The sequence below is a fragment of the Nilaparvata lugens genome, chromosome 1 (assembly GCF_014356525.2).
Source record: "Nilaparvata lugens isolate BPH chromosome 1, ASM1435652v1, whole genome shotgun sequence".
In the NCBI taxonomy this organism is placed as follows: domain Eukaryota; kingdom Metazoa; phylum Arthropoda; class Insecta; order Hemiptera; family Delphacidae; genus Nilaparvata; species Nilaparvata lugens.
This window is the reverse complement of record NC_052504.1, coordinates 35,971,225-35,989,367: the sequence shown is the minus strand read 5'-3', so window position 1 is coordinate 35,989,367 and position 18,143 is coordinate 35,971,225. Positions and strand designations below refer to the sequence as shown.

The window sequence follows — 18,143 nt, the reverse complement described above, 5'->3', positions numbered from 1 at the left end:
GTGAACTCTCTCTTGTGAAATCTCTTAAACTCTCTCTCGAACTCTCAGTGAAATCGTTCAGTGAACTCTCTCTTGGCCTTACCAATGTAGATTTGGTAATGATACCGAAAATAGCTATTTATGTATTAACAGCGTAATGCGCGACTTTATCGCTCGCGCAAAACAGTTATCACGCGACGCGAAGCGGAGTGTGATAATTTTGCAAGAGCGATAAAGAAGCATTACACGCGAATTACATACAAATTTTTTTCTACAACTGCCCAAACCTGTTGAATTACTTGTATCGGCGGAGTTACAATTACCGACTTCTTAGGTTAAGATCTGACCTTTTGGCGAGCTGCTTACCATCAGCTGATTAGCGAGCGTAAAGAAACTCTTCTGCGCATGCGCGAATGATAAGCGAGCGTAAAGAAAATCTACTGTGCATGCGCGGATGGTTGGCGAGCGAAAAAGTAGATTCTCCTCAGAAATAAGCTGTTTTACGAGGAGAATTGAGTATGTAAATTATTTTTTACGCGCAGTTGTAGAAAAAATATACCGTATTAAAGCTCTTCTCATCTCCTTCAAATCAAAAGCAGTAAAATGATGTCCCTTGCTTGCAAACCATTAAAAACGTCAAGCAATTAAAATTCAAATAGCTTTACTTTTTATTTTGGTAATTCACTGAAGTGATGGCTCTTGACTTTCCTCCATACTATTGATTCAAAAGGGAATAATTTGTTTGTTGAAGAAAGTTCGTAAGAGGTTCGCATTTCGTTTGATCTATCAAAAATTATGTCAGATAAAGGTTGCTCCAGTTTTCATTTGGCATTCATTAATTTATTTATCGAATATTCACAAACCATGAAAATGATGAGAGGCTAAATTTAAAACTATCACTCTCCTGAAATTTGGCGAAATCTTTTCTCAATAGACAAATCCCATCCCTTATGTAATTTGTGGAGGAAAATGAAAAACATATAGGTAGTTTGAGATACTCTATTGATAAGTCTAAATTATTATTGTTCAAGTCATTACTCATTACTCATTGAGAATATTGAAAAGAAATATTTTCAATATCCTGAGGTATTAAATTTAAAAGGTATATATAAATTCCTCCACCTACCCTCCTTACCACTAATAACCTTAAGAGAGCGCCGGACTTGGCTTTGGTGAAGAAGAAACCGCGTGGCGCTTATACATGGGGATTTATAGAAATGTTTCCATCTGCTTAAAGAAGGCTTGTATAAAAAAAATTTAACAGTTATAATGAATAAATGGATAAAACATAGATGTATATAAGACATTCAAATCTTTCAACCAATGGATTATTCCTAGATTTATGAAATAAAATTTCAGTTTCCCATAAGAAAAAGAGCCAAATTGACTCATTTTATTTTATAAACTGTGAGTTGCTGGGTCATACGATCTCCTTCAAACAAAAAAGGAATTAGAGATCAATTCTTTGACAGTCAATAATGTGATAGAGAATTAATTGATATCTTAATTGGAAATAACAGTGAAATGAAGTATTCAAAGTTTTAACAAAATACAATGTACTTCCTTTCCGAAGTTCTTTGCTCGAAGTTCACCACTTGTGCGAGAGATCGCCCCACTGAAGGATAGTCCGATACAGGTATATTGAGATTGCACTCCCTATATATATATATATATATATATATATATATATATATATATATATTATATATATATATATATATATATATATAGCCTAATCAACCATTGAATAGCGGGATGTCAGAGCTAGGGAGACAGAAAAGAAATTCTTCCACTATTTTCTATTATTAGTAGCATTCTTCTACGAAAAAGAACAGTCAAGAGTTTTTCAAGTTTTACAGTCAAGACAAAATTAGTCTTCATACTTTTTTCTACGAGAGAGAGGTATTACTTACTCTCGTTGGCTAAGTTATTTATATTTGTCTCCCAAGTATTGTGTATATAAGTCTTATAAAGTGAGATGATCGCCTAACATGGAGAAACCCAGTAATAAAGTATCCTACTGTTCCCACAAAAAAAAATCACCAGTAGGAACCCTTCTACTTCCTTTGATGCTACGACCGCTTTTGGCTAATCATGCCATTATAAAGTGTGAATATGAGCTATAAGGAAATAAACTAAGGTTTACTAAGGTGATGTAGGTTTACTAGGGTAATCAAGGTTTACCTTCTAATACTAATAATTCATTTTGACACTTGATTAGCCGAAAACGGCAAAAAATAAAAGTGTACTAGTGATTCAATGTAATAATTATAAAGCTTTCAAGTAATTCTGTAGAAGTAAAAGAAAAGTCTTATAATTATATGTAGGATAATTTTTATAGTTTTGTCGGTTTCTTGATCCATTCTCGAACAATAACAATTAAAAATCATTCACGGCACCTATTTATATTTTTCAAAATCCAATTGAACTTAGCAATCGTAATTGTATAATGAGGTCATTGCATTTATCTCTGACTCGCTTTTAGGTTTATTTAACATTTTGTGGTAGCAATGCAATTGGATGTTATACTTATACTCTGATTGATAATAATTATGAGTATTTAGAATAAATTCTAGTTTAGTATTAAAGAATGAATATTCAAGAAATTGTTCGGTTGCAGTATCAACTTTCAATATTTTGGTAGTCAAATTCAGATTTACAATAACTTTTTTCTACTCTTTTTAGCTTTTCTTCAAACCACTAACCAATAACATTACCAAATCAAACTTGTAATAACTGTCTTCTTATTTCATTAGTCAGGTTTTTCCAAGTCTGGTCATGAGAAAGAAACCAGAAACTAGTTATTCATCAGCTCTATACCATAGTGGGAGAGGGTGAAACACACCTCAATGAAAATAGCGGAATGACAGGTGTATACCGCTATACTTCCTGGAAGATATAATATCCGTAGAAAAGACAACATTCCTGCACTATTGTCTATTATTGGGAGCAAACCTCTATGCGAGATGGACAGTCCTAAGTTTTGGTTTCACAATATTGCCAGAAACGTGAGTGACGAAGGTTCTACAAAATCGGCACTAATTTTTTCATTTCTTTTCCCTACGCTCGTTCAATTAGCGTAATTTATTATGTTAGGTCATTCATCAGAGTGATAAAAGTGAGTTTCTTTATGAAGTAGAAATACGTCTTACAATACCCGAAGAAACAAATACTATCCTCCAATTTAACGTATTTCTTTCGAATAAATTTGGAACGTAGGCTCACATAACACTCAATTAAAAAGTTATTCTTATATAATTACTGAAATCCCAATTTCTTCCATGCCCGGAACCCACAGATACGCCCAAAATCTGCGTTTTTCCAGCGTTTTTTTTTTGCGCTTTCTCAGCTTTATCGAGAACAAATCAACAGAAAATGCTCAAATTTACTACAGAAGCTCAGCTGGGGTGTAATAATGTTGTGTTGGAAGGAATTTGAAATAACGCCAAAGATACGCCCAAAATTAGCGGTTTTTTTTCGTTTGGTTGATTGAATCGAGCGAGGAAGTACTTTGACTTTCTGATGGAATGAAGCATGCTCAAATGAAAAATGCAGGCGAGCGAAGCGAGCCCGCTGATCTCATTTTTGGACGATCCAGTCGGGGGTCCAGGGGGCAGAGCTAGACGGATATGGCGAGCAAATCGAGCCTGACGGCTAGTAACTGAATAAAATTTGTGTTATAGGGGTAAACTGCACACATCGCAAATTATAAAGAGAGGTTTTCCAAAAATGTTTAAGCAAAAAACGGTAATATATCTTGAATGATTATCAAAATACAAGCGATATAAAATGACCATGAAACTTTTGGTTATCATCTTGTTTTCAAGGTATTTGCCTGTGATTTCGACTTGAGTTCTAGACTTGTTGGTTGCTTTTTGCAGAGACAAACGAATATTGAAAAGAATAGAAGAAGTATTATGTTATCTATGCTTGTTGCTAGTTCTAGACTAGACTAGACAGTAGTGTTTGGTATCGAACATCGATCTTTTGCAAATATCGATGTTTTTTGACCACCGATACTTTCCTGCAATCGATGTTTTTGATCATTTTGATGTTATTTTCAGTTTTGGGTTTTTTAGCACCAAAATTATAGGGGCAGTTTCTTTTTCTTATATGTGTGCTACAACCTACAATACTATCGATATTGAATGAAAATATTAATGCTATCTTACAAATAAAACTGGAATGGTTGATGTTTTTGTATTTGCACTTCTATTCACTCACTCACTCTCCTAGCGCTCTCGCCTCTCACACTATACTGTTTTTAGCCGAGAGTATAGAATGTTACATTCTATCCTCACTGGTTTTTAGCCCTTGCCTGGCTAATGGCTTGCCTGGCTAACCAGAGCTCACTTCGGCCGCCTCTTGAAACAAGAGTCAGTTTCTTCAGTCTGGAGATGACCAACAACAGGTCGAAACGTAGTCACTGCTAAAAAGTAATGTATTCACTTCAAAAAGTGTTTTTAATTAATCTTTATCTGAATATTTTGTACATTCTAAAAATGATTTCTCAGTTTATATAAAATGAATAATTACGGTTGAGATAATTTTAAGTAATTGGTAAGTTTTATTTGCAGAGTCTTGGCATGTGCACGGCAACAGTGATGTTTGTTCTGAGTCAAGATAGGCTGAATATGGATCTTGACAGACATTGTTTGGAGTTGATGTTGAACCTGTTGGAGAGCGACACCAGCCACACGTCGGCGCTGGGCGACTGTGGCCTTTCCGACGCCCAGCTGCACAAGACTCGCTCCAGGGTGCGCCAGCTCTGCGCTGAGATCCAGGAGAAAGGCCACGCCAAGCATCTCAACCTCGACAACATCACGGTCAGCCACCCATTCTAATCTATACAGAAGACCTAATGTAGCTAGGTTATTTGTCACACTAAATCTAATCGATCAATTTTACACTTTGAGTCAAAATACACATGTTTTAAATTTACGAATACTTACTAAGAACATTCAAATTAATTAAATCATTTATTAACTATTCGAAAAGTCGTGATCATTTTTCTAAGGACCCCATTACACGATTATTAACATTTCATCAAGATCTTCCATTAAAGACCAAATTTATCAAAGATTTTATTCTGTATTAAACCTGTATTTTAGACTATCAAATACTAGATAAAAATAATTGTTATTACAATATGTGCAATAAAAGATCTTTGATGATCAAATATAATTGACGATATATTTGATAATATAATATGTTTGTGTCATTAGGATTGGGCCCTGATGTTTCTATGCTTCAAGATGGGTTTGGTTGCGTTATTTGACCTATAATATTGATTTTATATTCCAATTCTAGACTTCTAGGTCATTGATCCCTTTGTAATGCTTTATAAAATACGATTATAACATCCCAAGTACCTTTTCATGTGAAGTGAATACAATTTTTTTTTTCAAAAACTGGAATATTTTCTTTGTTTGACCTTTGATCAACATTATTATAGAGTAAAATGAAATAGTCTCGTAGAAAATTACGTACAATTTTAACATTTGTTTTAATAAATATAAACATAGTTTGATTGAAGATGTTTGTCCACAAATTATTGGTTTCTAAAGTTAGTCGCTCTTTACTATTTTTGTTGACGTGATATTTTGCAGGCACTTATCCAATTTTATTGTAAATCGTTTGTGCATGCTAGGGTTCAAACCTGTTTGTACATTATGAATTGAGCCGATCAAGTTGGTTCACTCTTATCTCTATTGTCCGATCGGAACCGTTACTTTGCAATGCTGATAACGTTATCGCTTAGCTTGCTTCGTCTATTGAGCTTTCTTTGTTCAATTTGTACTAGCATTATCATTTTGCTTGCTTGAATCATCAATGAAAATCGTTCATTGTTGCATTCGTAATTTTATTCGAAAATTAGTAAATGAAAATCATTAAGACCTTTCCAATATCCAATCATGAGTGAAAAGAAGTTAAAGCTCAAACGAGCTAAACTTGAGCAATATTTCTATCGTATTCAACGTACTTTCGATTTGTCGAAAAAGGCTTTAAAAGAAGAAGCTAGTGCTAAACAATTTCTAATTCTCTATAGTTCCACTCTTAAAACTGTTCAGGATTATGAAGCTGTTGAAATGGAAATACAGGAGCTTGAAATGGAAAAAGACCCGGAATTTGTACCCAAATTTAGTAGTTCACATATGGAAATGTTCGAACATATGGAAGCAATTGCTAGTGAATTGAAAAAACGCAGTCAGGTTGTACCTAGTGTTTCTACCCCGGCTCAACCTGTATCTTCCAATAAGGATTCGTCTAATATTTTACCGAAAATTGAAATTCCTGTGTTCGACGGAGATCAATCAAAATGGGCGGTATTCTACGAAATGTTTAAATGCATGATTCATGACAACAAATCGATTCCAAATCAACAAAAGGTCCAATATCTGGTGTCCAAACTATCTGGAGAAGCGGCTAATATTTCACGTCATCTACCACCTATTGCTAATAATTATGAAATTATTTGGGATGCATTAATTAAGCGGTTCAATGACCCCCGCTCACTCTCAAATGTGTACTTGAAACAAATTTTCGAATTCAATTGTCTAAAATCTGAGTCTCGTGCAGGTTTAGTTTCTATAGTCGATCAGTTCTGTGGTTCAATTACTGCTTTAAAACGCCTACGAGGTGAAGATGTATCTGATGCAATATTTCTGTTCCAAGCGTTGAAAATTTTAGATCCTGTTTCTCGAAAGGCATTTGAAGCTTCAGTTCATACTAAGGATGATCCCACATATACTGATTTTGTTTCATTCATCGAAAGGCAGATTAAATCGTTACCGCATGACGAATCGTCTAAACAATGCAAGCCAGTAGTGAAACCAATACCAAAATCCAAAGTGTTGGTTGTTCAATCGAATTCGCAAGTGACCAAATCACCGGTAAAAATATCAGAATGTCTGAAATGTTCGATGACAAATCATAAATTGATCAATTGTCGTCTTTTTCGTCAGTTATCACCTTGGGACCGTTTTCGTTTTGTTAAGGAGAAGGGTTGCTGTTTGAAATGTTTCTCGCCAGCCCATCGTAGTAAAGATTGTACTTCTTCCAACTGCGAGGAATGTAGTCAGAAGCATAATTCGCTTTTACATTTCGGAAATGCTTCAAATTCGTCATCAAATTCGGATGCGAAAAAGGTAGAAAATAATACTATTACCTGTTGTTCTATCGATTCGAAGTCGGCACCGTATAGTGTTCTACTATCAACTGCTCAAGTCGAGGTACCTGATAAGAGAGGTAGATTGCACAAAATAAGAGTTTTAGTTGATTCAGCTAGTCAAAGTCATTTCATTACTCGTAAACTTTGTCGTAAATTGCAACTATCGATTTCTCCTTTCCAATTAATTGTGAATGGTTTTGGCGGAAATTCGCAATCAGTTTTTGGTCGTACTTTTGTCACGCTTCAATCTCGACTCGATTCTAGTGTTAAATTTTCCATTGAACCATTAGTTGTCGAAAAAATCATGGAACAGCTTCCCACTAGTAAAATTGATAATTCTAAATTATCAAATTTGTTTGGTCTTCGACTTGCTGATGAAAGTTATCACATTCCCAGCGAAATTGACGCTATTATAGGAGCTGAATTAGTGCCCCATATTTTCCGAAATGGTCGTGTGGAAATTGATTCGAATTATTTGATGGCCTTGGAAAGTGTTTTCGGTTATATTTTGATGGGTAGAGCCCCTATTTTAACTCAATCTTCAGAAAATTCAACGTGTTTGATGACTTGTCTAACATCACCGTTGGATAAGTTAGTTCGAAAATTTTGGGAAGTGGAAAGCGTTCCAGATGTAGGAAAACAACTCACTGCTGATGAGTTGGAATGCGAGAAGATTTTGCATCGTCCGTTCGTCGTGAAAATTCGGGTAGATTCGTTGTCTCATTATCGTTTTCAAAATCCCCTGATTGTCTTGGTGATTCTTATGCTATGTCAGAACGTCGACTCATCAGTTTGGAGAAACGACTGGCACGTGATCCAAACATGCGTTTAGTGTATCACGATGTCCTCTTGGATTATCTCAAACAAGGACACATGGAATTGATAAAAAATCAGAGTGATAAAAGTGGTTATTTTATACCTCATCATGCTGTAATCAAAACTCAGAGTCAATCAACGCCTTTGCGTATTGTCTTTGACGCAGGCGCGAAAACTACTACTGGAGTATCATTGAATGATATACTTCATATCGGCCCCAAGTTGCAAACGGATATTTTCGTTCTGTTAGTCAATTTTCGGTTATTTTCTATCGCTGTAACTGCTGATATAAAGCAGATGTATAGACAGATTCTTGTCGATGAATCGTGTCGCAAATTTCAGCGTTTGTTATGGAGATTTTCGTCCAATGATCCCATACAAATTTTTGAATTAAAAACTGTCGTATTTGGTCTGAGTGAGTCACCGTTTCTAGCTCTCAGAACTGTCCATCAACTTGTTCAAGAAGAAGGTGAAAATTTCCCTGATGCTAAAGCTCGTATTCCGAGTGACATGTTTATGGATGATTTGGTGACAAGTGTGTCTTCTTTAGGTGAAGCAAATCGTCTTTGTAGTCAGGCTAAAGAATTGTTCGAGAGAGGCGGATTCGAACTTACTAAATGGAGTTCCAATTCACCTGAATTGATGAATGATTTCTCGGAAGATGAAAAATCGGCCTTGTCTAAAGATTTCGAGATGGGAAATTTGTTGGCTGTCCTAGGTTTGAAATGGCAACCTGGTAGTGATTCGTTTTGTTTTTCAGTGAATCCTAATCAGTCTGTTCCTACCAAACGTCACATTTTATCGGTAGTAGCACGCATTTTCGATCCTTTGGGACTCTTGTCACCCCTAACTTTGTTTCTTAAATGTTTAATTAAACAATTATGGAATGCTGGTCTTGATTGGGACGATTCAGTACCTCCCTCTATTGCGCTTCAATGGGAGACATGTCAGAAGGAGTTCCCTTTATTGTCCAATCTCTTCATACCACGTCATTTAGGAGTGATGAATGATTCGAAAATTACTGTCATTGGTTTCTGTGATGCATCGACTTTAGGTTATGGTGGTGTGATCTACATAAAATCTCAAATGGATATGCAACCTGCAACTATCACATTGTTGTGCGCTAAATCAAAGGTCGCGCCATCTAAGACTTTATCCATACCTAGGCTTGAATTATGCGCGGCGCTCTTGCTCGCTGAATTAATACAGGTTGTTGTCTCTGTTTTGAGCCTTCGTTGTCACGTGACTCGCGTTGTTGCATTATCGGATTCAACTGTTGTCTTACATTGGATCAGGGGCTGTCCATCTAGATGGCAATCTTTCGTCGCTAATCGAGTTACGAAAATTCAAGACTGTCCTATCAACGACTGGTTACACGTGGCAGGAAATTCAAACCCAGCTGATCCCATTTCGAGAGGTTTATCCCCTTCTGAAATAATTAATCATGATTTGTGGTGGTCTGGCCCCTCTTGGCTAATGTTAGAAGAGAGTGATTGGCCCGTCAAGGTCGATCTGGAACCTATAGAGTGTCTACCTGAGGTCAAGGTTCACTCAATTGTCACTGTAGTACAGTCGGAAAATTCATCTATTAATTCGATTCATCTTTTAATTGCTCGTTGTTCCAACTACCAACGTCTATTGCGTATCATGGTGTTAATATTGAAAGTACTTCGTCTATTGCCTAAACCTCATGAATTAGATTTCGATTTGGCAGAAAAACATTTGTGTAAAGTCGTACAAAAAATTCATTTTTCGAAAGAATTACTGGAATTGAAAGCTGGGAAAGAATGTACTTCTCATCTTCAACAACTGTCACCCTTTCTTGATCATGATATTATTCGTGTGGGTGGACGTTTACAAAATTCTGAGTTGAATTATGACAGCTGTCATCCGATTATATTACCGAAAAATGATCCATTGGTCACGCTTTTGATTGATTATTTTCATGAAAAGCACTGTCACGCTGGACCTCATTTATTGGCGTCTATTTTGAGACAAAAATATTGGATTTTATCAGCCCGTGTCCTTATAAGGAGTCATGTACGAAAATGTAACAAGTGTTTTCACTATCGTCCCACTCTTACACCGCCGAAAATGGGCAATCTGCCAGCCTGTAGAACTCTGTCGTCTAAACCATTCGTCCAATGTGGAGTTGATTATGGTGGACCCATTCGAATCACCATGGCCAGGCGTCGGAATCCTTTCATATTTAAATCGTACATTTGTCTTTTTGTCTGTATGGCAACTAAAGCCGTTCACATTGAATTAGTTTCGGACTTATCGACCCAAATGTTCTTATCAGCTTTTCGCCGTTTCCTTGCTCGACGAGGTCCTTGTAAGGTCATGTATTCCGATAATGGTACCAACTTCGTCGGCGCCTATGATGAGCTAATAAAATTGTCACGGATGCTGAACTCCAAGGAATATCAAAACCTGCTCCAGAATGAACTTGCTGATCATAGCATTGAGTGGAATTTCATCCCGCCAGGTTCACCTCACTTCGGCGGTCTTTGGGAGGCGAATATAAAATCAGTAAAGTCACACCTGTTTCGAGTTATTGGTAACCAGTTGTTGACTTACGAAGAATTGAACACTGTCTTAGTTCAAATTGAGGCTGTACTTAACTCACGCCCGTTATGTCAAATGAGCGCGGATCCGAGTGAACCCCTCGCCCTCACACCGGCTCATTTTCTCACTTTGACACCTCTTAAGTACCTTCCTATGTTAAATGTGGAAGATCGTCCAATGAATCGCTTGGATCGGTTTGAATTAGTCAATCAAATGGTTCAGTCTTTCTGGAGTCGTTGGCGCAAAGAATACTTACATGAATTACAAACCCGTGTGAAATGGTGTAAGGATTCCACCCCTCTCACGGTTGGTACAATCGTCCTAGTGGATCAACCAAATGTCGCACCGTTGAAATGGCCTCTGGGGGTGATTGAGGAAGTATTTCCCGGTGCTGACGGTGTCGTTCGAGTGGCTATGGTGCGGTGCGCCAATGGTCGCTTCAAAAGGCCGGCTACAAAGTTGTATCCGTTGCCTACTCAATAATTTTCCTTTTGCATTTTTTGTTTTATTCTCGTTTTGTTTTATTTTTATTTCTTTCGTCGTTTATTCATTGTTTTTTCGTTTCTTTGTTCTCTAGCCTTGTCTGAAAATAGCTTTTCAGCCGGGGGGGATGTTGGAGCCAGCTCTAGTTTTCATTTTTCGTTTTTGAATTGGACGCGCGCTCCTCGTTCAGTTCGTATTTCTTTCACTTGAGTGCGTCGCGCTCACTAGCCGGTAGATTTTTTCTTTCAGTTCAGTCTCGCTTTGAAATAGCTTGCCTCGAGTCGGGAATTGGTATTTTCGTCGATCATTCCCAGAAGAAAATCGTTCTTCAAATTATTATTTTTTCGTTAATGTTAAATCGTACACCATAACCTACGTTTGGAAGAGTGTTTGCCAAACTCCCTTTAGTTGAAAGTTTTAAACTATTATTTTTCGATTGGAAAGTTCACCGATCTATAGTCTTTAAAGACATTGTAAATATCTCGTCAGAAATATATGTGCAACCCACAGATACGCCCAAAATCTGCGTTTTTCCAGCGTTTTTTTTTTGCGCTTTCTCAGCTTTATCGAGAACAAATCAACAGAAAATGCTCAAATTTACTACAGAAGCTCAGCTGGGTGTAATAATGTTGTGTTGGAAGGAATTTGAAATAACGCCAAAGATACGCCCAAATTAGCGGTTTTTTTTCGTTTGGTTGATTGAATCGAGCGAGGAAGTACTTTGACTTTCTGATGGAATGAAGCATGCTCAAATGAAAAATGCAGGCGAGCGAAGCGAGCCCGCTGATCTCATTTTTGGACGATCCAGTCGGGGGTCCAGGGGCAGAGCTAGACGGATATGGCGAGCAAATCGAGCCTGACGGCTAGTAACTGAATAAAATTTGTGTTATAGGGGTAAACTGCACACATCGCAAATTATAAAGAGAGGTTTTCCAAAAATGTTTAAGCAAAAAACGGTAATATATCTTGAATGATTATCAAAATACAAGCGATATAAAATGACCATGAAACTTTTGGTTATCATCTTGTTTTCAAGGTATTTGCCTGTGATTTCGACTTGAGTTCTAGACTTGTTGGTTGCTTTTTGCAGAGACAAACGAATATTGAAAAGAATAGAAGAAGTATTATGTTATCTATGCTTGTTGCTAGTTCTAGACTAGACTAGACAGTAGTGTTTGGTATCGAACATCGATCTTTTGCAAATATCGATGTTTTTTGACCACCGATACTTTCCTGCAATCGATGTTTTTGATCATTTTGATGTTATTTTCAGTTTTGGGTTTTTTAGCACCAAAATTATAGGGGCAGTTTCTTTTTCTTATATGTGTGCTACAACCTACAATACTATCGATATTGAATGAAAATATTAATGCTATCTTACAATAAAACTGGAATGGTTGATGTTTTGTATTTGCACTTCTATTCACTCACTCACTCTCCTAGCGCTCTCGCCTCTCACACTATACTGTTTTTAGCCGAGAGTATAGAATGTTACATTCTATCCTCACTGGTTTTTAGCCCTTGCCTGGCTAATGGCTTGCCTGGCTAACCAGAGCTCACTTCGGCCGCCTCTTGAAACAAGAGTCAGTTTCTTCAGTCTGGAGATGACCAACAACAGGTCGAAACGTAGTCACTGCTAAAAAGTAAATGTATTCACTTCAAAAAGTGTTTTTAATTAATCTTTATCTGAATATTTTGTACATTCTAAAAATGATTTCTCAGTTTATATAAAATGAATAATTACGGTTGAGATAATTTTAAGTAATTGGTAAGTTTTATTTGCAGAGTCTTGGCATGTGCACGGCAACAGTGATGTTTGTTCTGAGTCAAGATAGGCTGAATATGGATCTTGACAGACATTGTTTGGAGTTGATGTTGAACCTGTTGGAGAGCGACACCAGCCACACGTCGGCGCTGGGCGACTGTGGCCTTTCCGACGCCCAGCTGCACAAGACTCGCTCCAGGGTGCGCCAGCTCTGCGCTGAGATCCAGGAGAAAGGCCACGCCAAGCATCTCAACCTCGACAACATCACGGTCAGCCACCCATTCTAATCTATACAGAAGACCTAATGTAGCTAGGTTATTTGTCACACTAAATCTAATCGATCAATTTTACACTTTGAGTCAAAATACACATGTTTTAAATTTACGAATACTTACTAAGAACATTCAAATTAATTAAATCATTTATTAACTATTCGAAAAGTCGTGATCATTTTTCTAAGGACCCCATTACACGATTATTAACATTTCATCAAGATCTTCCATTAAAGACCAAATTTATCAAAGATTTTATTCTGTATTAAACCTGTATTTTAGACTATCAAATACTAGATAAAAATAATTGTTATTACAATATGTGCAATAAAAGATCTTTGATGATCAAATATAATTGACGATATATTTGATAATATAATATGTTTGTGTCATTAGGATTGGGCCCTGATGTTTCTATGCTTCAAGATGGGTTTGGTTGCGTTATTTGACCTATAATATTGATTTTATATTCCAATTCTAGACTTCTAGGTCATTGATCCCTTTGTAATGCTTTATAAAATACGATTATAACATCCCAAGTACCTTTTCATGTGAAGTGAATACAATTTTTTTTTTCAAAAACTGGAATATTTTCTTTGTTTGACCTTTGATCAACATTATTATAGAGTAAAATGAAATAGTCTCGTAGAAAATTACGTACAATTTTAACATTTGTTTTAATAAATATAAACATAGTTTGATTGAAGATGTTTGTCCACAAATTATTGGTTTCTAAAGTTAGTCGCTCTTTACTATTTTTGTTGACGTGATATTTTGCAGGTTGGTCACCTAGCCATGGAAACATTGCTGAGTCTGACATCGAAGAGAGCAGGCGAGTGGTTCAAAGAGGAGCTGAGGGAGCTTGGCGGTCTGGAGCACATTGTCAAAACTGTGGTAGAATGCAGCAAGCTCATTGACTTCGACATTCTTGTCTGGACTCCTCCGATACTAGATCGTCTGCGAAAGGTCGACCGTTGTCTCAGGGTTCTTGAAAACGTAATTATCAATTTTTATACTATGTAAAGTACAAATTAATTGCTTTATTCCTATGGAAAATGTTATTTAACATTTAACAGATACTTTTTGGGCTTAATCTGTTGTTTTTCCCCGATAATAATAATAATATCAAGTGACCTGGCTGGCTCAGGTCTGGTGTCAGAGTTTTCAGGTCGCAAGTGATCCATTACAGGGCCTCTTACATGACTTAACGACTGCTTTTTAGGCAGCCGGGAACGACGGATAACGTGTCCATCCGAAACACGGGAGTTGCCCGAGATAAATATCTGGACGCGGGCCGGGATTTGAACCCGATAATTGTATACGAATTGTGTCTCTTTAAAAATGGATAAATTAATTTATATTCTTTAAGGCACTGTAAAAATATTATGTCATATAACTGATAATACTATCTCTATCATTTTTTTGTTTTTTTCTTATGTTACTTTTATCACAGTCGACAATCCATAAATTTGGTGTTTCTTTTATACGAATAGACCGAACTTAGTACTGCCAAGAATGCCAGACATTTCATGTGTGTAGCTTAGGATAAGTTTAGCATGCAAGAAATCTTGCTAGTTATCCTCCTAACGGCTCAATCATTATTAATTTTTTATACTAGCAACTTGAAATATTGGACATATTAAGTTCGGTAAAACATCTACCAAATAATTGTGTTTACTGCTCTTGTCAAACTGTATCAAATTCAATAGATTATTATTCTCAGCATTTTCATTCTGCCAATGATATAAAGCCAGCTCCAGACATGCGTCATTCGGCAAGCTCCGATTATTCGGCGTTCGGCGAACTATTTGTCTTGCTATTTGCGCGGTTTTCCGAGCACGTATTCGTTCTGGGAACAGCAAATAATCGTCAACCGAACAGTATCGAATCTTAATTCACAATTTAAATAATTGATACATTTTTTCCTGATATCTTAATTTTTAATATTCACAGCTTCTTCATTATTTTAAAAGTGATTGATATTAATTACTTAACGATCATGTACAGACTTTAATAAAATATAACTCTCATCTACAAAATTAATGTATAAAATTAACATATATGAACTAATTACCTCATTTAACCTAAATGTAGATCCAAATCCAAAAACAAACTACTAAATGATCCAAGCACAAAGCCGAATGTATGTGGATGTGACAAAGTTCGCCTTTTTCCAAACATTCGTGCAAAACATGTGTGCAAAAGACCGACACTGAACGGGAAAAGACGAGCACGAATGTTCACTGCTGCCGAATAGACAAACATAATATAATCCTGGTCGGTGTTTGCCGAATCACGCATGTCTAGAGCCGGCTTAAGGCACACTTTTCGTTGAAAATTTATTCGTTCTACAATTAAATGAACAGAAATAGTTGAAACCCATTTAATACTATCTCTTGTTTACAGGTTACAGTTGAAAATGAGGAAAATACATCTTACCTGTTGACATATGGCGATGGAGTTTTGGTCAACACTCTAGTTCGAGTATTTAGAGTCTGTGTTACCGAAGTATGTAGATTTCCATCGTATAATGTAGCCGACAAAGAATCTACGGGTTTTGTGATACGAGAATGTCTCTTCGCCAACCTCAAAGTACTAATCAATCTCACACACGACTTCCATCAAAGATGTGAGTAAATTCATTCTAATTTTACTGAGAAGATTAGAAAGCTATTCAATGAATAGAATCATTAATTACTAATATAATTATGCTCGTCTCTACTTTCTAAAATCGCGGAGGAACATTGAAGCAACAATGGAGATTCGTGCAGTTATTCTGCAAAGGCAGAATTTAAAGTAGAAAAGTTAATTGTCAGTTGTTTTTGAATTGACACTCGAAGATAAAAATAGATTACGTCATTTGACAGACAGACAAAAGTTTCTTTATTTCAAAAAATTCATTCAACAAAATAAAACATGCTGTGCTCATTCATTGTAATACAAAAAAAAAACTTAATAACCATTGTGTTAAAACATCATCCTAGAACCTAAATTACCGTATATAAGTAAAAATAAATTTTAAGTAAAGAGTCTAAAATAAAATGAAAGTATTGATTTAAATAGCTTCAAGATTTTCTAAAATGAGAAACATTGCAAATCTACTGCATTAAGATCATTCACTGTTGTCTCCAAATGGTACTATAGTCTATGTAAAATAAGTTGAGACTTGGCCCTCCATCCGAAGAAATTACAGGGTTGCCAAATCGTGTAAAATTACAATTTTCTCAAATTTCCTATTCAATTGGATGTAGACCCCGATATCTTAGTAGTGCTAAAAAAGGTTTCAGGGTTGAACGATTAAAAGGAAAACTGATAGAATTAAAACATCACGAAGATTTGTTTTTCTTTCGAATATCACTTCTCTCAGAATCATGGGACGTCGTAATGCGTGATAATTTTATATCAAATAAACGGGGAGAATGTCTCCTTTCTATTGGTTTCTGGATAATTTTTATCCGACCTATAGTTATATTTTAATTAATGATTATGTTCGTCAAGGTCGAGACATTTCGAGCAGAAAATATAGAATTTTCGACATGCTAGAAACAACTTTTTGTTTCAAAAGATAAATAGCTGGTGAAAGCAAGAAAGTTTTTTATAAATAATTGAAATTAATTTTCCAATTGACAAACATACTTGGAAGAACGTATTTTGGCCTCTTCGGAGTTTCAAAGTCAAGGACAGCGGCTGAATGGTGTACCACCATTATGCTATCAATAGCTGGGATCAACAAAAAGACAAACGGAACGATTGAAAAATTCAGCAACTGCTAGCCACATGATTATAAAATAGTGAAAATGACAACATCGCCTCGAATAATCCAAGCAGTGTTTCATTACAGCCTTTCTAGAGGCAATCAGCTGCTTTCGTTTGAAATAATTCAGTCAATTCCTGTTATATTAAGCGAGCAATATTTCTGTATTTTTATAATTTCTGGTTATTTTTATATCTGGTTATTTATGTTCAACGGATCTCGAAAACGTCTCTAACGATTTTCACGAAATTTGGAACATAGTAGGTTTATGATATAAAAATTCGATTGCACTAGGTCTCATCCCTGTGAAAACCCGCTGAAGGACATTAAAAGGATAATTCATCTTTGGAAGAACAGATGATAATTTCGTCGTCTGTCGATAACAGAAGATGCGTGTGCCTGTGTGGGAGATCAGCTGTGTAATCATTCAATCAGCTTACCGTATCTTGCGAGAAATTTTAATAGACTATCAAAATAATCTGATTTGTAGACATGACATGGTTTATCACTCTAGATTAGAGTAGGCCTATATCATAATATTCAAAGTTAATCATTATTTTACAGTTTTAAGTGATTAGTGAGTGTTATTTTGTTATTCAATTTAGTTTGTGAACAATCTAAATTTAAACTTCTGTTTTTAAATATTTTGACTGAAAATTGGACCTGTATTTAAGTGTATGAAACATAACCTACTTTTTGGACGATTTATAGTGTATAAATCAAAATTCGGGGAAGAAACAGTTTTGGGGCTGTGCCTGTTTGTCCTTCCCCAATCATTTTGAAGAATTGTGCTGTGTTTATCAATAAATAAATAACGAGCGAAGGTCGGTGCCCCGATATTATCATGTAAATTACCAGCCTTTAGCATACAATTTGGTACACAATAATGCATGCCATGCAGCCGCTCTTCTAACTTTAAAATTCCTTGGAGACTAAAATACGATCTTCCAACTACTTTTGACAATTGAAAAAATAATTTCAATTATTTCTGAAAAACTTTCTCGCTTTCACCACCCACCTTTCAAAACAAAAAAAGTTTCCAGCATGTCGAAAATTTCATGTTTTCTGCTCAAAATGTCTCGACATTGACGAACATAATCATTAATCAAAAAATGATTATTGGTCGGATAAAAATGATCCAGACACCAATAGAAAGGAGACATTCTCCCCGGTAATTTGATATAAAATTATTACGCATTACGACGCCACATGATTCTGAGAGAAGTGATATTCAAAAGAAAAACAAATCTTAGCGATGTTTCCGATTTTATCATAAAAGTTATTTAGCACTACTAGGATATCAAGGATGATATTCTACATCCAATTCTGACATTG

General features: G+C 35.9%; 1 protein-coding gene across 1 annotated transcript in view; it reads left to right on the top strand.

Annotated features, from left to right (window-relative positions):
* Window positions 1–18,143, top strand: part of LOC111047834 (protein wings apart-like) — a 53,867-nt gene that overhangs the window by 23,462 nt on the left and 12,262 nt on the right. Inside the window, exons 8-10 of the mRNA XM_039420328.1 lie at window positions 4,557–4,805; window positions 13,835–14,050; window positions 15,461–15,683. Of these exons, the coding sequence (XP_039276262.1) occupies window positions 4,557–4,805; window positions 13,835–14,050; window positions 15,461–15,683 (688 nt within the window). The remainder of the gene's footprint in view (window positions 1–4,556; window positions 4,806–13,834; window positions 14,051–15,460; window positions 15,684–18,143) is intronic.